The sequence below is a fragment of the Ricinus communis genome, chromosome 2 (assembly GCF_019578655.1).
Source record: "Ricinus communis isolate WT05 ecotype wild-type chromosome 2, ASM1957865v1, whole genome shotgun sequence".
Lineage (NCBI taxonomy): Eukaryota > Viridiplantae > Streptophyta > Magnoliopsida > Malpighiales > Euphorbiaceae > Ricinus > Ricinus communis.
Window position 1 is genome coordinate 2291494 of NC_063257.1, and position 19801 is coordinate 2311294.

The window sequence follows — 19801 nt, forward strand, 5'->3', positions numbered from 1 at the left end:
CTCTTTTTGTGTATTTATTGCTCGTTTCACCTCCCAAAGAGATCACACCAAAAAGACGAACTTGTTTGTAAAACAAAATCATGGCGGTGCTTCTTCGTTCTAGTGTTGCTTTCCTCCTTCTTTCTATCTTACAGGCTGTAAGCATCGCAAGTAAGTTTCTGTTTTTTCTTTCTTTAATTAATTATACAATTAACTTTTGTGTACCATTTCTTGATTCGACTAACTTCTTTTCTTGTTTACTTCTTCTAGTCAAGAATTTTGTCATATCTTCGCTTTACACTAATAATCTTTGTTATAATTATTAATTTTCTTACTCTTGTTTTGAAGAGTTGAAAAATAATGTTTTTGTTCGTGTTCTTGTTTTTCTTTTAATGGGTGATATTCTCCGTTTTTATCTAGAAAAAAACTAACTTTTAAAAAGTAACGGCTAGCCTGGGTCTGCGAACCATGTACAACAAGAAAAAAAAGGAAAAAAAAAAAAACATATTTTGTATCTGTCTGGTTAAGTAATTAATAACTAGTAATTCAAAATTGTTCCTCTGTACAGACTCGGAATCCTTCATCGGTGTAAACTATGGTCAAGTCGCGGACAACTTGCCACCGCCATCAGCCACAGCAAAGCTTCTCCAATCAACATCGATCCAAAAAGTCAGGTTATACGGTTCAGACCCCGCGATAATCAAAGCCTTAGCCAATACCGGAATTGGAATCACCATTGGTGCTTCCAGTGGTGACATTCCCTCACTAGCCTCTGATCCCAACTTCGCCAAGAACTGGGTCGACACTAACGTAGTCCCATTTTATCCAGCGAGCAAAATCATACTCATCACCATCGGCAATGAGGTCATGTCATCCGGCGACCAGAATCTCATGTCCAATCTCTTACCGGCAATGCAGAATGTTCAGAATGCCCTGAACGCTGCGTCACTTGGTGGCGAGATTAAGGTATCCACAGTTCACTCAATGGCTGTACTTAAGCAGTCAGAGCCACCATCTACTGGAAGCTTCGATCCAAGTTTTGGGGATTTGATGAAGGGATTGTTGGCGTTTAACAACGCAACCGGTTCGCCTTTTGCAATTAATCCGTACCCATACTTTGCTTACAGGAGCGATCCAAGACCTGAAACATTAGCTTTTTGTCTTTTCCAACCAAATGCAGGACGTTTGGATGGAAACACAAAGATCAAGTACATGAACATGTTCGATGCTCAGGTGAGTTAGTCTGAGTGGCAGTGGAGTAAATCGGGATTAACTCTTCAACCAAATTTAAAGAATTGCCAAATACAAAAAAATAGTGATTAGGACTCTCAATATTAACTTACTAGTCACAATCTATCAATTTGCAGGTTGATGCTGTTTATTCTGCGTTAAATTCTATGGGATTTAAGAATGTTGAGATTGTGGTGGCTGAGACTGGATGGCCTTATAAGGGAGACAGCAATGAAGTAGGACCGAGTCTTGAGAATGCGAAGGCTTACATTGGTAATTTGATTGCACACCTTAGATCAATGGTGGGTACTCCATTGATGCCAGGAAAATCAGTAGATACATATCTCTTTGCTCTGTATGATGAAGATTTGAAACCTGGACCTGGGTCTGAACGAGCATTTGGACTTTTTAAGCCTGATCTCACCATGACTTTTGATGCTGGCCTCTCCAAGACTAGCCAGGTGAGGAACACTTCATCATTTCAAATTTGATATCCATATTGCCAGTGTCATATTTCACTTGTTATTCATCTCTGTGGTAGTTTAAGTTAAGCTTTATTAATATTATCATGTAATGCTTGAAGACTCCGTCGACGCCGAAAACTCCTGTGAATTCATCACCAAAGCCAAACAAAGCAGCATGGTGTGTGCCAAAGGAAGGTGTTTCAGATGCCCAATTTCAGGCTAATCTTGATTATGCATGTGGACAAGGGATTGATTGTAGTCCAATTCAACCTGGTGGAGCTTGTTTTGAACCAAATACAGTAGCATCACATGCTGCCTATGCCATGAATCTACTCTATCAAACTTCTGAAAAAAATCCATCGACCTGTGATTTCTCCCAAACAGCCATCCTTTCATCTGAAAATCCCAGTAAGATCCCTGTAATTTGCTTCTAACTGATTTGAAAGAGCTCGTCCTATTCTATATGACATTTCTTCTTATATTTTTGTCTTGTAGGCTATAATTCTTGCACTTATCCTGGTGGAAGCGCCTGAAAAGTAGAGGAAGGAAGCCACTGTTAATGGCCTTTTTTCTGTTTTTTTTCTTTTCTTGCTTAATGGTCTTCTACAGGTGGGGTGTGCAAATATAAATCTATGGAGAAAATCTCTTGCTTTCCCCCTCCCTCAATATGTAATGCTTGTTTATATGCTTAAGATGGAAAATCCATGTATATATTTGTGAATTTATATTAATAATGCATAAATTTTGTGGCTTTCTTGATTGATCCAAGTAGAGATCATCTGCCTGAAATTGAGAACCTCCTTCAACTGAAATTACCGAACTTTCTCATCTAAAATTCTTCATAGCCATTTCCAAATGTAACAGATAATTATCTTATTCAAATCAATTACCATTGTCAAAATAAATAAAAAAGATAAATAAATTGTTATGTTTGTCAAAAAAATTGCTACCTGTGTTTATATTTATTTGGTAAATTAAAAGCCGCAGCTTGAATCCACCCCTCAAATATTGCCAAAGAGCACATTGGACCCCTATGTGTTTTTTGTTCCTGAAAAAATGGGCCATCGGTAGCAAATACCGTCAAATAGGCAGCTGATGTGGCTCCAAGTAGCCCCATTCTCTTGTGTTTTGGCTGTTAAAAAAATAAAGGAATAATTATATTTTTGCGTTTAAATTTATTAAAAAATAATAATTAAATAGTTAAATTTTTAAAACTAATAATTAAGTGTAGGTAATTTATAAAAAATAATAAAATAATATTTTTAACAGTTCATACATTACAAATATCGATGTTGACTTTTTTAGTATTAAATGAGATAATAAATAAAAAAAATATGTAGTATTGATACGTTGTAAAAATAATAAAATAATAAATTTATTTATTATATATAAATATATTTCTATCAAGTTATTAGAATTTTATAGGGCAATAAAAAAATAAACAAATATTGCTAAACAAAAAAAAATAAAAAATTGAAAATTCTCAAAAGAAATTTTAAATATAATATTCAATCCAAATCTTTTTTTGGAATAATTAAAAATAACATGTTTATTTATGTGGTTTAAACTCAAGTTTAGACTTATTGAGTTTATAAATTCGTGTAATAATTGTTTATGCAATGAACTCATAACCATTTGGAATAATTTTTCACTGTCTTTTCTTTTTTAGATTTTCTTTTTATTTATGGTTCGATTTTCTTCACTAACAATGTGATTCTTTTTATTTCTAAAAAAATTCAAAATTGCTAGTTTGGATTGATGTTAGAAACGTAGATTTGAATAGAAAAAAAAAATTCTTCTATGTATGTTTGGTTTAGAGGACACTAAGACGAGACATAAAAAAAGAAAAGAAAGAAAATAATGTATATTTGGGAGAAAAGGAAAAGCAATAACATTTACAAGAAATCGTCATGTAAATAAAATTATAAGGATATATTTAATTACCGACTGAATTACTTTAGCATATATTTGACTTGAAAATGCTTGATTATATTTTGAAGTTATAAGATTTATTTATATTTTTAGTTTTGGGAGAAAGAAGTGGATTCCATTTTAGCCTCTATCAATTTTTCCAATATATACTGTCCGTTGATTCAAAAATTTATATCATTTAAAAAAATTGGTGATTTAGTAACCATTAAACATTGACCGAACGCTGCTTCTTAAACTTTATGATAATAGTTATTTGACTATTTTAGTTTTTATTTGATCATTATAGCCATATGAATTAGGTTTTTTTATCTCAAATAAATTTTATTTTATTAATATTAAAAACATGTGTAAGGTAAATGCTTTGACATGAAATTAATTTATACAATATTCAAAATATACCTTTTTATGTCATCGGTTTTGATTGACATGTATTCAAATATGGGCAATTATGTGATGCACAGATCATGTTTGATGAAATTCGTCAAAAAAATACTATAATTTGAAAAGCAAATATATTCCAAATAACAACAAAATTTTAGAATTATCAAAAAAATAATAATTATAGATTTATTGAATATGAAAAATAAAATATAAATTTAGAGATTTAAGATTCTAAAAAATATTATTTTGCTTTTCAAACTTATTTTCCAATTACAACAACATATAATTTATGTTGAGATGGCTATAAAAACCTGATAAAAGTACAAATTTCAAAAAGTTTAACAGACTATCCATGCATTCCGTCTCAAACATTAAATTAATCATCGTCAATACCTATGATAAGAAAAGGGCTCGGCTGGGCCATACTTGAAAGAAGAAGGATCTAATACGAACAGAAAAAATATGAGGGTCCTTAGCCTAAATAAATGCAAAATGAAAATAAGATTGAGACGGCACGTCGCTTGACAAACTAACGCATGATTTGTTTCTAGCCTGATTTAGCGGGAACCAAACTACGCCGTACAGTTCCACTAAAATGACCCCCGCGGCCCCCAGGCCAGCCACAGCACCGGTAACTAGCTCGAGATTCCCGGCGCAGGAGCCAAAGTGAAAGCAAAAAAGCTAAAAATCGAATCCAATAGAGAGAGAATGGCGACAAGAGAAATGCAGATGGAGGGAGATCTAGAGCTGCTGATACCAGTGGCTGAAATTCCTGATAATGCAAAGTCCAAAACGTCGTCGCCTTCTTCTCCTATCGTTGCTTCTTCTCATCGTCTATCTGGCCTCGAGGTCCTTTATCACGTCATTTAATGTCTGCATATTGTCATTTTTTATTTCTCTGATTCAATTTTGAAATATATTCCGGGTCCTTTAATGCTCTTTCCACTAATTTCTTACAACGCTATGATTTTGTTCGTATAATTAATAGAATCTGGACTTTATCAAATTTTGGAAAATGAAATAGTTCGAGTGAGTAGAAATGCGTGCTTTTGTAAGTTGTAAGCGTAGGTTTGGGATATGCATATACAAACAATATTTTTGGAGAGACGGATTTAAATTTTTTTGGAACTAAAACTTGCAAGAGAAAATTTATTTACTAGCTTCATTAAATTTTACTTTTATATATCTCTATATATATCCTGTCAAATGCATTAATTGTGTTGCTTTGCTTTCTTCAATAGGCACTATCCACAGTTATACGTAGCTGGGCTTCTAAAAAATTCATGACAGGATGGTGAGTTCTAGATTAGAATCCTTTTCTTCATTAGATTGGTTTCACTTGACGATAGTTTTCAATGTATAAATTGAAAGTTGGGGAACTGTTGTTTCATTTTTGCCCATATATATGACTATATTAACCAATACTGAATAATATAGGGCAAGTAGTTAATAATTCCTGGGTATGTTTCATGATAAATTTTGGCTTTATTGGCAGTGTCATTCTTCTTCCAATAGCTGTAACATTCTACATCACCTGGGGTTTTGTTCATTTTGTGGATGGTTTCTTCTCTCCGGTCTATAATCATCTGGGGATCAATATCTTCGGTGAGTAGTGTCATTTATGGCTTCTTATGAATCTCTAATTCTTAAATCTCGATAACTATCAACCTTTGAGTCTGTCCCATATCATTCCCTGAGATATATTAAGGCACTGTTAGACAGTCTTGATGCTGTTGATTCCGCTATCTCTCTTCTTCTTTTTGCCTTTCTTTTTGGTCCTATTCTTGGAACAAGTCAAGTAAGGCTCAATCTTCCACTCCTTTAGGGAAATGATTGATTTATTTTCAGCATTTAGTTGGACTTTGTGCTCTGGATGGCCTCAAGATCAATGAAGTGAAGATTGACTACTTAGTATTAATCATATAGTTCTTTGCACGAAATATGGTATTTGACTAAGTTTTATTCAACTTGATTTTCATGCAGGCAACTTTTGATTTCCCCTCAATAGAATATCATCATTGACGAACCTTGAAGAAACCAAATTATTAATCAATTTAGGCTATTATTAAGCATTTCTCGTCTACACTGCTGTTTTAAGTTTTCAAGCGTTTATGGATCTTAATTATCATGTTAGCTTTTGGTATGAGACTGATGCAGCAATCATGCAGGTCTTGGGTTTGCCACCTCTATCACTTTTATATTCCTAGTTGGCATTTTCATGTCATCATGGCTAGGAACTTCTGTTCTGACTATCGGGGAATGGTTTATCAAGAAAATGCCGCTTGTAAGTTATATATATTCTGCATCAAAGCAAATTAGTGCTGCAATATCTCCAGGTAAGCCTTTAGTACGACCTTGAAGTCATAGCTTCCTTTATATGAATTTCAAAGCCACATGACGTCACTTGCAGATCAGACCACTAATGCCTTCAAGGAAGTGGCCATCATAAGACACCCTCGCAACGGGGAATATGCATTTGGATTTATAACTTCAACGGTGATTCTTCAGAGGAGCATTGGTGAGGAAGAACTTTGCTGTGTCTATGTGCCCACCAATCACCTCTATGTTGGAGATATATTTCTCATAAGTATGAAAGATATCATGAGGCCGAACTTGTCCGTTCGAGAAGGGATTGGTATGAGTTTCAAATTCAGAATCAGAAGTCATAATTAATCTTTTCAAGTAAAAATGTTCTGGCAGATAAGAGTTTGTTTTCATGTTGTGCAGAAATAATCATCTCTGGAGGCATGTCCGTACCTCAAATATTGACCACAATGGATGCACAAGCCATTCCTGCAGCAAGACTTTCTAAATACCCCTCAGCAATAATGTGACCAGGGACTAGCATACGTTAGTTTTAGTTTAGTTATTTATTCAGAAATAACACATAACCAATACCTCCTTTTATGGTGCATGCACATGCTGCATTAACTGGTCCTGCATTCAAGCACTAATCAGGCGTGCTCTGTGAACAACATATAGAGGATTCAATCTGCCAATCACCAATAATGAAGAGGATAACTGATATGAAATTATGAAGTTGAGGACCTTTAGTTAAAGTTGATGGAGGTCAACTGCTTAAATTCTTACGGCTTATGTTGCATTTTTCTTCTTTCATCTACTTATTGGATTGTGAAATGTAAATATATCAGTTTTTCTTCTGTAATTGGAAGATTGCTTTTTTTTTAATCTCAAAGATAGAATTAGGTAAGTTCTGTAATATTAAAGCTAGAAACCCTCATCAGAACAATGAACAGAGGATACTCTTACGTTATGGATTAAGAAAATCATTGGGATAGGTTAAAATATGTACCTCCGGTGGTACTCTGGTTATTTCATACATAATACTTGGCTTAGCAGAATTACGCTCAATTGCTCATTACTGCAATAGTCCATAGCTTCAGATACCTGTTGCTCTAGGGCTGAACAAAAACAGGTGGGAGAATATGCTCAATGAATGATTTCCTCTTGCACCGGTGCTTTTTTCTGTTTTAACAAATTCCCTTTTTTTTTCTCTTTAAAATTGAGTTAGATGTGTAAAAATCATATACAATATGTACATATATGTTTTATTTGCAGAAACCGTTAAAGAGACTCTTGCTTGAATTTTTTTCAAATTATTGAAAATAACGAAATTCATTGCCAAATTGTAGATAAATTATGTTTGTAGTACGGAGATATGGAAAGACATCAGCATTAGATAGAAGTTAAATATCAATTACAAATCCAATGAAACAAAAATAGAGGTAAGAAATTGCATATTAGTAAGCACCAATAAGTTCTCTCTCTCTCAAAGTCTTTTCTCTTTCTTCTCTCTAAGAACTAGGATTTCCTTTTCTTCTCCTCCTTTTGCAGCAGCGGCGGTAACCTTTTTTTTTTTTTTTTTTTTTTTTCTATTTCTCCTTTGTTTTTCTCTCCCAATAGAGAAAGTTTAAAGCCTAAAAGATACATTTATAATGTTGAAAAGATGAAAAGGACCTTTGGTTATATGATATAGAGTCCAAAATTTGTCAGCGGTTGGAAATAGCAACCGCGGGGACCACTGTCCGAATGAGAAGATCATATGAGAAATTAGAATTTCTTGTTTAATTCATGAATGGGCTTTTTATAATATTTTCGGTATATGTAACTTTTAGCATTTAATTTTATGTTTAATTTTCTAGTTTTGAGTAAATTATGATTGGATGCCAATTTGTTAGTCTACACAATCCATTTGAAAATTTTATCTCTTTGTTGGTTTAATTAAAGTTTAACAAACCCACCCTTCCTTGTAATTTAGCTATTTTAGCTTTTATAAAATTTAAAATTTATTAAAGAAGAAAAATAATGGTACGAACATTTTTGGATATTTGATTGTATAAACTCTAATAGAACGGCTTCGAATAATAATGAATAAATCTGAAAATTGATTTTACTATCCGTATTAAATTTAAATTTAATTTCACGAATAATCTGAATCCAAATTCGATTATATTACTAAATTATTTTATTTATATTAATTTATTAATATATTTTAAAATTTAATTATTATAAATAAATTAAGTGAATAAATATTTATTTAATTATCTGAATGTTTATATTAATAGATAGGATATTCATTATTTTTTAAAATATTTATAAAATATTAATAATTATTTAATTTAAATAAATTTAAATTGGGTTCAAAATAGTATTTAAATATTTCTATTTAGATTTGTAATAAATTCAGATTATAAAAATAATTTTTTAAATGGGTTGATACTACCACCACCGTTTCCATTCCAAAAAAAGTGGACCATAAGAAAGCCAGGAGAGATCAACTGGGCCAATAAAACATACATCCAAATACCGAAGCTTCATAAATACGTACTACATGCATCCCTATTCGGCCGCACTTAACCATTTACTTCAGTGTTTTAAAAAGAAAAAAAAAGAAGGTAAAACTGGGTGCGTGAGTAAGTCGCAATCAAAGCCAAAATCTGTGGGCGTGACTCGTGAGCGCGGGGGATAAAGACAGCGCCTAGAAGAGCAGCAGCAGTCAGCACATTTTCATCTGATCCGCTTTGTATGCGAAGAAGATGCGCTCTAACCTCGACTAAAGCTTTACACTTGGCCTTTTACTTTACACATTTCCTTTCTCCAACCTTCTTTCGATTATTCTTCTCTCAATCCTCAATTTCTTATCAAGCTTCTTTCTATCTTATCTTATCCAATCTCTCTCTCTCTCTCTCTCCGTCTCAGGTATCTTCGCACTCTCTCTTTAGCTTTTACTACTCAAATGACCGAATCGCAATTATCTAATTTCATGATTTGGCTGATCGTTTGATTCTATTTTTCTAGTTTACTCTTATGATTGAATGAAGATTGAAGTCAGATCAAATTTGCAATTTTTTTATATTCATTTATAAGTGACTGTTCTATGTGCATCTATTGAATTTTAGATGGCTTTATCGGCTCTAATCTGTGATACTCAGCCCTGGAAGGACTTGAAGGTCATATTTAATACAGCTTTCTACTATTCTTTTTCTTAAAAATAAATTTATTGTAAGAACTGGCAAAAGAAAATGAGTGTATTTTACTAGTGAAAATGGACAATATTCTATTATTTGCGCAGGCTCATGTTGAGGACATTAAAAAAACTCATTTACGCAATTTGTTGGGCGACACTGAACGATGCAAGTCCATGCTGGTGTACGTTTCTCAATTTTGTATTTCTTTATATATTGCTCGCAATTAATCAACAATCACTGTAACTTGAAGTTCTGCTGTTTATAGTGAATTTGATGGAATCATGCTTGACTACTCAAGGCAAACAGCCACTATTGACACACTGGATAAGCTCTATAACTTGGCAGAGGTAAAGTTCATGTTGGAGATAGGTATATTTATAATTTATAATATAATTCTCTTCTTATTCTTGTCTGCTAATGCAGGCAGCTCATCTCAAGGAAAAGATTCATCGCATGTTTAATGGAGAGCGTGTAAGTCACATGTTCTCCCCTACAATACAATCCAACTGTCACATGTCAACTTCTGTGGAATTAGTCCTACATGCATAGACATTTTTCTACCCCAAGACATTTGAATACTGGGCAACAATCATACGGCTCATAATATAATGAAGTTAATCATATGATTATGATCATACTTCGAACTTTTGTGTTTATATGATTATGTTGCTTCACCTTCAGATCAACAGCACAGAGAATAGGTCCGTGCTTCATGTTGCTCTTCGTGCTCCACGGGATGCAATTGTAAACAGTGATGGAAAGAATGTTGTACCAGATGTTTGGAATGTTCTTGACAAGATTAAGGAGTTTTCTGAGAGGGTTCGCAATGGTTCTTGGGTAATCTACAGTGATTCTTCCTCATTTAAATTTGCATAGAGATCACCTTCGCAAAATTATGGTAACAGGAAAAAGTTGACAGGTTGGAGCTACAGGGAAACCACTGACGGATGTTATTGCCATTGGTATTGGTGGCAGTTTCTTAGGTCCTCTTTTTGTGCACACTGCTCTTCAAACAGGTCTTTTGATGCTTCCTATGTTAAAGCTTCCACCTCAGTTGTTTTGTGTCGTAATTCTGTTCTCCTACCAAAAGTTCTTTTATTAATTTTTTTAAGACGAAACTTGCCTAAAGCATTAATTGTTTACTGATGACATCTTGCAGATCCAGAGGCTAGCAAATCTGCAAAGGGCCGCCAGCTGCGTTTGTAAGCACTTGGATATCACTATACTCTCGTTTTGGTTTCATTATCAATAGCATGATATTGGTTGCGGGATCTCTATGCAAAGTTCTATGGTGGTCTTTCTTGCAAGTATTGTCTTGTAATACTGATATAACTTGATCATTGTTCTTCATTGGGTACAGTCTTGCAAATGTTGATCCAATTGACGTTGCTAGAAATATTGCAGGCCTAAGCCCTGAAACCACCCTCGGTAAACCTTTATGGCCATTCATGTCTCTTGGGTTATTGCATATTCTTTTACTAAAGATCTTTTTTGTTCGTCAAGTTCTGATTCAGGTTTTTTGGTATTTTCTTGCAGTTGTTGTGGTATCAAAAACTTTTACTACTGCTGAAACTATGCTGAATGCACGAACTCTAAGGGCATGGATTTCAAGAGAACTTGGGTATGCGTAATATCCTGCCACACCTTGTTTTGGAAGTTCTGAAATTATTAGCACTGGATTACCTAGAATATGGTGTTCAATATAATTTGGAGGAATCAGAATGCTGCTTGATTTGGTAGTGATTAAATTAATTCATTTTAAGGTTAAGTGTGAGAACATTTGAAACCTTTTAGTGTATGCATTTTTGAAATTTTTCTGTATTAGCTCACAACGCGTATAATATGCAAGTTGTTTGTAAACTTTGTCCAGGCCTTCTGCAGTTGCAAAGCACATGGTGGCAGTTAGCACAAATCTTACGGTACATTTTTCTTTCTGTTGTTCACTTGCAGCTTTGAAATTATTGGAATTTGATATAATTTAAATCTTATGTGTATGTATTCTAATATTCCATTTATCATTTCCTTTTCCTATGGTTTCTAGCCTTAGCATTGTCTCTTCTCTCTTTTGCTCATTCTGTGTAATTGCTCTATAATGTGGACTGCATGAATAAAGAGAATTGCAAATCCTTCTATACAAGTAATGGAGCAAGGCAAGCCTCCAAGCATGGGCTACATCTTCCATTGTTATTAATTTATTATATGTCCAAAAACCATTTTGATCTTAACAAAGTGCAAATAAAGAGGCCAGGGTGATGAACCAATACAGTTGAGGTTCTCTCCTTTAGCTGTTTTCTTTTAAATTGGATGCATTTCAGAAGTTTGATCCTTAACATTTTTAATGTATTGGTCTGTGCTGACAATTTTTATTTTAAAGGATGCCGTTGTTGTTCTTTCCTTTGTAGTATCAATTTGATAGGCATGGTCTTATCTGCCTTCTATTTGTAATAAATATCATTGGGTGGATGAAATGAAGTGCCCATTCGAAAAGTCAATGTGTATGCATATGTAGTTAAGTACATCAGTAATCATGATTTCAAACTGATATCTGGCTGTGCTTATTGAAAAAAATGCAGCTTGTTGAAAAGTTTGGTATTGATCCTAATAATGCTTTTGCATTCTGGGACTGGGTTGGTGGCAGGTATAGTGGTAAGTTTTTTCCCCTTTTCCTGGGATGACACCTTATTGAGTTATGTTTGATCCTAATTAGATTGTCTGTCGCAGTTTGCAGTGCTGTTGGAGTGTTGCCTTTGTCTCTCCAATATGGTTTCTCAATTGTTGAGAAGTATGATAACTTCCAATTCTAATTCTAGTTACTTCTGATATATTTGATGATTGAGTGCAGCATACATAGCTGAGTTGCTAGAATTTTAAATTCTTTTATTTATTTATATTTTTCTGTTCTTTTATTCTTGTTAGATTCTCAAAGGTGGGGGAAAGTTATTCTTCAGCCTCACCATATTTTCACACTGTTAATTTAAGAATTCATTGCTTCTATTTGTCGTGATAATGGGAGCAATATGAATTGATAATTGTCTGTGACTATTGGTGATGTATTTGTTTACCTTTCTTGCAACATATTATAGCGGTTGTCAGAAGCAGTTGCAGAACTGCTGATTCCTGATCCTATATGTTGTTAAATAATAAGGCTGCCTGTACTCTTTCAGTAGAGATTCGTATTTTCTAATGCATCTCCTATGCTAACCAAAAGTTTAATTGATGATTGTTATTTTCTTACGAACTCATTGCAAATTCCTAAGATACTGACAATTTGTATTCTGTTGTTTAAAGATTCTTGAAAGGAGCATCAAGCATTGATCAGCACTTTTCTTCAGCGCCATTTGAGAAAAATATTCCTGTAAGGCCGCCAATGCAGTGAACCTTACCAGATCTCTGTACTTTTGCTTTTGCCTATTGCTGATGTTCAACTACATTTTAACATTGGATAGGCTCTAGGTAGAACCAAGCTGGCACTGATTTGAATAAAAGGATATTTTGGGTCTCACATAAGCATTGTGGTCTTTTAGATCTATTCTTAATCCATCTTTTCATGTTTTGGCTTCATTGAGGTGCTATGTAGCCTATATATGTCATTTTCAACTAGGTTATGGCTCTTGGGTTAGGCATCCTGGGTATGCATTGTAAGATTCTCACTCTGACGTCCACAATATTTATCCTTCAGGTACTTCTAGGTTTGTTGAGCGTATGGAATGTTTCAGTTCTTGGATATCCTGCAAGAGTGAGTACTTCTTCACTGGATTTTATTCAAAACGCCACTTATTTTGCCTCGTAACATTTTTCAATAATCATCCAGGCCATCTTACCTTATTCCCAAGCTCTGGAGAAACTTGCCCCACACATCCAACAGGCAAGTCTATTGGAAAATCCAATTCTCTCTCTCAAATTGAAAGAAAATGGACAAAGTCTGCTTGTTCTAGTACTGATTACCTTGTTGATGCACTTCAATTTAGGTTAGCATGGAAAGTAATGGCAAAGGGGTATCCATGGATGGTGTGCCACTTCCCTTTGAGACTGGCGAAATTGATTTTGGTGAACCAGGGACAAATGGACAGCACAGCTTTTATCAACTAATTCACCAGGCAACTTCCAAATTCTGGTTTACATTAAAATAGAAATAACATTTGAACAACTGCATGAAACCTTTTCTATTCTTCAAATTATAAGGTTACAATGTTCTGCACATCTTTGCTTGTGTAGATGAACTCTTGTAGGATTTTTATTCGGGATGGCTTCAAGATTCTGGCCTGATCTTCCGTGACATACTTTGCTTTCATAAGCTAGAAAATGTCTATGATCATACTGTGTTATGCTGATTTTACTGGCTTCTTGTAGGAGAATACATGGAATTTTTCTTTCACTATGTGCACATGTAAGCTCTTACTCAGTTGACAATGCACCCTACAAGCTGTATTAATTATATTTCTTTTTCTTGAATCTTCAGGGACGTGTAATTCCCTGTGATTTTATTGGTGTTGTGAAGAGTCAGCAACCTGTATACCTCGAAGGTATTGTTAATCATGAGAATGAATGGTCAGATTTTGAAGCTTTGATTTCCGATTTATGCTTTATTGACCTGATATTTATTGTTTGACAGGAGAGGTTGTCAATAACCATGATGAACTCATGTCCAACTTTTTTGCACAACCAGATGCGCTTGCTTATGGGAAGGTGCATTTATTATCTCTCACTAAATAATTACAGGAACAGAAAGAAAAAAAAAAAACCAAAGATATCATATGATATCTCTCTCTAGTGTTTGATCAAATTTGGTATTTTGCAGACAGCAGAGCAGTTGCAAAAGGAGAATGTTCCACAGCATCTAATTCCTCACAAGGTTGAATACTTGCAGCTTCTCTATTCTTTTTATACTTTCGCTTTACCTCCAGATGACTATTCTTAGCCACTGCATGATCTTCTCCAGACCTTCTCCGGAAACAGGCCTTCTGTCAGTATTCTGCTTTCGTCACTGGATGCTTACAAAATTGGACAGGTTTGTGGACTGTTACTCATTAGTGGAGCATGATAGATGCTAGTTTTTCGTACATAATCAAGGGACTGAAATTGCTGGTATCAGCATGTATATTTGCACTTTTGATTTCATTGAAATGGTCCACAAAAAAGTATAATGGATGAGCATTCATGTTTAGATGCTTGATCAACTTACAAATGCCAAACTAAATAATAGTTTTTGACTAACAAAAGGTAGCGGTGATCTACTTGTTGAAAAGAAGAAAAGTAAAGGAAAAAGAAATGCTCTGGCTACTTCCTGCCTACTTTTAAATCATCCAGACGAATTTTTTCATGCTAATGCAAAAGTTTATGCATAAGAATAGAAATAACATGTGATTCAAACTCGGGAGTTTGTAATTGCATGAACATATTAACAATCACAAAGAAATAAAGGAAATAAAGGTTTGAACCCCAAGGTCTCTCCATGTTCTTGCCCTTTTCGGGCACTTCCTATTATTCTTGCCTTTGCTCTTATTTTCTGTGTTTAATTTCACATGCTAGGTGTCCTTTTACTCATAACAACTGGCTGCACTTATGTATGTGTTTATTGCTCTGTGGTCTACAAAACTGTAATGCGGCCTGGTACCCTAAAATCTGCCCGTCTTTTTCAGCTGTTGGCAATCTATGAACACAGAGTAGCAGTGCAAGGCTTCGTTTGGGGAATCAATTCTTTTGACCAGTGGGGAGTTGAATTAGGGAAGGTATGAGTTCTTAGAAAGCACAAGGTGCTTAATCCCTTACCACAAAGCTATTCTTGAAAGATTAAATCACTTAAGCTGTTCTTGTATGTTCAATTTGTTAATAGTCACTGGCAACTCAAGTCAGAAAGCAACTCAATGCATCTCGTACAAAGGGAGAACCAGTTGAGGGCTTTAATTTCAGCACTACGACAATGCTAACAAGATACCTTGAGGTAAGGCAAAGCATCATCTGTAAATGCTTGACCAACATATTTTCTTGAGGTGTGTATAATAAAAGATGACTTGTGGGCAACTATTAGGGATGTTTATGAAAGTTTAAATACATGTGATGCAATTACTAGGGAGGAAATATGACGGCACTACCGCTGAAATGGTAATTTGCTTGGCAGGAAACTTCGGAAGTGCCAGCCAAGCCTCAAACTCTTCTACCTCGGATATGATCTTCAAAAACTACATACTTCGGCTTGCTATTTTGTCTGATGAACTGGAGGTTGACTTAATTTTATCGGCTTATTTTAATATCTGAGACATGCTATGTATTGGCTGGGACCCAAGTGATGTTCAGACTTCCCTAATTTTGTGTTCTTTTTCAAACAGAATCGAGTCTATCATGACTTTCTGCATACGGTTTGACATGCACATTAACTACATGAAGCTGAATACACATGAAAAAGTTTGTCTTATGTATTTCGAATAAAAAATGGGATGCCTCATCTTTAATATGATTATATATGCCCAAATAGTAAAAGCTTATTATAGGGATGTACTTTTTGTAACTAATGTCTGATAAATTAAATCATTTAATTGAATTTTATTAACAGTTGTTGATCATATGTTAAATGACTATTAGAGATATAATTTATTGTTAAGTATATTTTATATTATTATATTATGTTTAATGATATAAATTAATAAAAGTAACTTATAATAATTAAAAAATTTATAATTGATTTTTTTAGTTCAATTATATTTATTATTAAAAATATTTTAAAAACTATTTAAAAGTAGAAATTTAAATTTAAATTCTACTAATAAAAATTTTTAATTTTAAATATTATAATTTTAAATATTATAATTATTTAATCATCAAAAGTAATTTTAAACTAATAATTATTTATTTTAAAATATAAAAAATTAATTAATATGAAATCAATTTAATATAAGTTATTATTAATAAATTTTAATAAAGATAATAGTGTTCAAATAAATAAATAAAAATTAAATTAACTATTAGTTGATGAGAAAAAATTTTAAAATAAAGGTGATATAATTAACAGCTGATCCTATTTCTTAAATCTTTCTCAAATATTTTAAAAGCTGATCCTATTTCTTAAATCTTTTTCAAATATTTTAAAATAGTCGTTTAGTAAGAAACAACTATTGCATAAAATCTCTTACCTAAATATTCTCTTAAAATGTGTAATGCTACTAAAAGCACTGTCCCTTTGCTTTTTTGGCTTTTTGCAAAAATACATAGAAATATAAAATAATTAGAAAATATATTGTCAATTTTGAGTTTTCAAAAGTAGGATATCTTTTATAAATTTGTAAAATTATGTTGGATTGGCTTCTATTGACCGGTTTTTGATAGTTTCTATTAACTTTACATTCAGTTTTGAAACAATATAATTTTAGAACCACTAAAAAAAAAAAATATTAAATTATACTTCAGACCAAACTTTCTTTGTTTCAAATGACTTCAATTAAATTTTTGTTTGGTTTATCTTTATCTTGTATTTAATTTCAGTTGGTTTATCTTACTTAATTATTATTAGATTGATGTTAAATTTTTTAAAAAATACAATTTTAAAAACAGAAAAATACAAGAGACAATGAATAAAATCTAAATAGAAAATACGTTATATAAATTTATCAAAAAAATAAATAATAAATTTTCCATCAAAATAAGAACATAATAATACAGTTCTTCATTCTTTTCATTATTTCAGATTCAAATTAAATTTATTCTAACATATTGATCTCTAAATTAATTTTTAATGGATTTTCTTTATTTTGATATAATTTTGGTTAGTTTATATTAGATTTATTTTATATTTAAAAATAGTGTAAAAGAGTAATTATGTAAGAAGAGAAGTGTAAAAAGATATAAAAATAAATAAAAACAAAGTGAAGTAAAAATGAAAAAAAAAAAGAAAAAGAAGAAGAAAAAGTTGCAAATGAATTTTTATAAAAACTCTAAAAAAAGATGTATGAGCTGTAATCAGGTAGTGGCGACAAGTAATCAGGGTCCATCATGGTCTATTAGTGATACAAAACAAAAAAGCCATTGGAGTGTAAATCTCAATGTCAACGGATCTGATATAATTACAATTACGGCCTTCTAAATGATTCACAATAGTCCTTTCTATACACAAAATCTCATGAACAACAGATCGTGAGATCAATTATTGTGAATTAAGTTGCGCTCACAAGTCACAAATCCTGATCAATTATTGTGAATTAAGTTGCGCTCACAAGTCACAAATCCTAATCTAAAATTATGACTTTTTCTATAGGCAAACTTTCTTAACTTTAAAAGTAGGCTAAAAAAATCGATTAAATAGGACCCGATGCAACACCTTTTAGAGGAGGCAATTTATATTGAAAGGAACAGCATTTGACACTCAAATATTAGCATCTGCTCTTCTGGTACATCATTGATTTGATGGTTGGCTGCATGAGCCACGAGGGTCAAAGAAGATACAAGGGCTATTTGGGTAGTTTACAAGGAACAGGAACATGACTTTCTCACAAAGTCAATGCTCTATGCCTGCATAAAGACTTCTCTGGGTCGCTGCCATGAGACATCAGATCAGAGGTTGTCTGGACCTAATTCTGGAAAGAATGCACTCTTCTCCTCCTTATCCTCCTCTGCCACCGCCTAGTGCCTCTTTTCCCCTTGCGGGTATTTCTGCCCTTATTTTGATATACGTGGTAATCTCCTACCTAATCTTTGATTTTGTCGTTCAGAATGAGCACAACAATCGTACATATTCAGACATAGAACATGGCTCTTCAGGCTTATCTCCAGAAGACAGAGAAGCAATCCCTTGGTTCGTCTTTGATTATGAGAGAAATACCACCACAAGCTGTGTTATATGTTTGGATTGCTTTGAGAAGGGGGAGAGATGCAAGAGCCTCCCAATTTGCAAGCACACATTTCATGCACACTGCATCGACCTCTGGTTGGTAAGGAAACTCAATTGTCCAACTTGCCGGTCCCCTTTCACCATCAAAGGGAGATTGGAGGTTGTCTAACTTCATTTCTTCATGAAATTTGTATGCAACCTTATGACCCACAAATATTGCATAATTCAAATGCTTTCAAGTCCAATATCACTTTCTTTTCATGCTTTTTTCACTAGGAATATTAATCAGTAATGAATGCGATGAAGATATCAATTAGTCAGGATTAATTCTTAAAAATAAAGCCCCTCAAGGGAACTATCGAATTATACACTATATGTGTGATATGTGGATTTGAAGTGCTAATTTGTGGAGAAGTTAAAAGCAATTTTACCAACAGATTTCAGATTCAAATTACTTTTGAAACAAAGATATAAACCAGAACATTTACCTTTTAACTTTTGGCCAACCATCTGTTCACTAAAATTACTAAATCAACATCTCCTAATAACACTACACAAAACAGCACCTAGCAGAACGTCAAAAGACCAGGAACATCTTAACCTAGTAAAAGACATGGAATCTCAAACACCTGTAGAGCCAAACCCTCCCTCACCTCTCACAGTGGCATCCAAATCCTCAACTTCTTTAACATCAGGAGTAATTATCGTCTCAATAATCAACTGGGCAATTCTATCTCCAGCCTTCACTTCAAAGTCAACATCAGAATGATTAAACAATATAACCCCAACGGGTCCCCTGTAATCGGCATCTATCACTCCTGCTCCCACATCAATTGAGTGCTTCCATGCCAGTCCTGATCTCGGCGCTACAGTAAAAGCAAAAAAAATCAATACCCAATTATTCCTTTCCTAGAGAAAAAATAAAAAGCAACTGAATTCACACGAAATAGGCTTTTATGATTTACCAATGCGAGCATATGTTCCTTCAGGTACAGCGATGCTTAGATCTGTTGGGATTAGAGCTTTCCCTCTAGCGGGTACTTTAGTGTCAGTTGCACTGCAAGCCAAGATTACCAAAACCCAAACTTATGTGCATAATTACTTGAGAAACTGGAAAGATTAAGAGTGTAGAATTTGGGCTTTGTTAAAATTACCTGGAAAGATCATAGCCGGCAGAGAGAAGAGATCCTCTGGTAGGCAAAATAGCTTTATCAGAGAGCTTTTTGACCCTGAAGAAAGAGTCTGAGGCTTGACCATTTCCATTTTTTTGAAGCTTTGGGATCTTGGGTGATGGCTCTTTGACTTCAGGGCTGCTACTGTTGTTTTGAATCTCCATTCTTAAAATTTGAAAACTTGAATAGCAACGCAGTGATGGGAATAAAATAGGTTTTGAGTGTAGGGAATAAAATGAAGAAGAAAAAGGAGGATTATATAGAGAAAGAACCGACAATAGTTTTTGTTTTCCAATTAATGGCGGGAACGCTTCCCGCCATAGCATTTTGTGGAAT

At 33.6% G+C, this 19801-nt stretch overlaps 4 protein-coding genes across 5 annotated transcripts; 3 read left to right on the plus strand and 1 right to left on the minus strand.

Moving 5' to 3' along the window:
- Positions 1-2434, plus strand: LOC8288915 (glucan endo-1,3-beta-glucosidase 7). The gene is made up of 5 exons (XM_002510327.4): positions 1-150; positions 548-1212; positions 1347-1670; positions 1793-2081; positions 2169-2434. Exons 1-5 carry the CDS (start codon positions 81-83, stop codon positions 2204-2206), a joined length of 1386 nt encoding a protein of 461 aa, XP_002510373.1. The 5' UTR covers positions 1-80; the 3' UTR covers positions 2207-2434.
- Positions 2435-4524: 2090 nt separating this feature from the next.
- LOC8288914 (protein LIKE COV 1) lies at positions 4525-7152 on the plus strand. Its single transcript, XM_002510326.3, has 6 exons — positions 4525-4835; positions 5228-5280; positions 5482-5591; positions 6155-6322; positions 6397-6621; positions 6714-7152. Exons 1-6 carry the CDS (start codon positions 4695-4697, stop codon positions 6818-6820), a joined length of 804 nt encoding a protein of 267 aa, XP_002510372.1. The 5' UTR covers positions 4525-4694; the 3' UTR covers positions 6821-7152.
- A 1736-nt stretch (positions 7153-8888) lies between these two features.
- On the plus strand, positions 8889-15887 carry LOC8288913 (glucose-6-phosphate isomerase, cytosolic). 2 transcript variants are annotated; one of them, XM_015719955.3, is made up of 24 exons: positions 8889-9206; positions 9407-9457; positions 9580-9656; positions 9741-9822; positions 9899-9946; positions 10157-10312; positions 10395-10491; positions 10635-10677; positions 10836-10903; positions 11012-11096; positions 11346-11394; positions 12049-12121; positions 12197-12257; positions 12764-12830; positions 13155-13211; positions 13287-13340; positions 13444-13572; positions 13935-13998; positions 14088-14161; positions 14274-14327; positions 14415-14483; positions 15115-15204; positions 15309-15416; positions 15546-15887. In XM_015719955.3, exons 1-24 carry the CDS (start codon positions 9033-9035, stop codon positions 15579-15581), a joined length of 1866 nt encoding a protein of 621 aa, XP_015575441.1. In that variant the 5' UTR covers positions 8889-9032; the 3' UTR covers positions 15582-15887. The 2 variants fall into 2 exon arrangements, with proteins under 2 accessions (XP_015575441.1, XP_002510371.2); XM_002510325.4 differs by having other exon boundaries at positions 8893-9206; positions 15594-15887.
- Positions 15888-18696: 2809 nt separating this feature from the next.
- Positions 18697-19801, minus strand: LOC8288912 (deoxyuridine 5'-triphosphate nucleotidohydrolase). Its single transcript, XM_048371465.1, is given in 4 exon segments — positions 18697-19159; positions 19259-19350; positions 19448-19743; positions 19745-19801. Coding segments are annotated over 4 exon segments (675 nt in total). The 5' UTR covers positions 19787-19801; the 3' UTR covers positions 18697-18914.

Bases quoted from the DNA above. Each gene is read 5' to 3' on its own strand.
- LOC8288915 (XM_002510327.4), top strand. From the start codon at position 81: ATGGCGGTGCTTCTTCGTTCTAGTGTTGCTTTCCTCCTTCTTTCTATC. The intron at 151-547 runs GTAAGTTTCTGT...TCCTCTGTACAG, and splicing joins ACAGGCTGTAAGCATCGCAA to ACTCGGAATCCTTCATCGGT. The intron at 1,213-1,346 runs GTGAGTTAGTCT...ATCAATTTGCAG, and splicing joins TGAACATGTTCGATGCTCAG to GTTGATGCTGTTTATTCTGC.
- LOC8288914 (XM_002510326.3), top strand. From the start codon at position 4,695: ATGGCGACAAGAGAAATGCAGATGGAGGGAGATCTAGAGCTGCTGATA. The intron at 5,281-5,481 runs GTGAGTTCTAGA...CTTTATTGGCAG, and splicing joins AAAAAATTCATGACAGGATG to TGTCATTCTTCTTCCAATAG. The intron at 6,622-6,713 runs GTATGAGTTTCA...CATGTTGTGCAG, and splicing joins GTCCGTTCGAGAAGGGATTG to AAATAATCATCTCTGGAGGC.
- LOC8288913 (XM_002510325.4), top strand. From the start codon at position 9,033: ATGCGAAGAAGATGCGCTCTAACCTCGACTAAAGCTTTACACTTGGCC. The intron at 9,823-9,898 runs GTAAAGTTCATG...CTGCTAATGCAG, and splicing joins AGCTCTATAACTTGGCAGAG to GCAGCTCATCTCAAGGAAAA. The intron at 12,258-12,763 runs GTATGATAACTT...TGTTGTTTAAAG, and splicing joins GGTTTCTCAATTGTTGAGAA to ATTCTTGAAAGGAGCATCAA.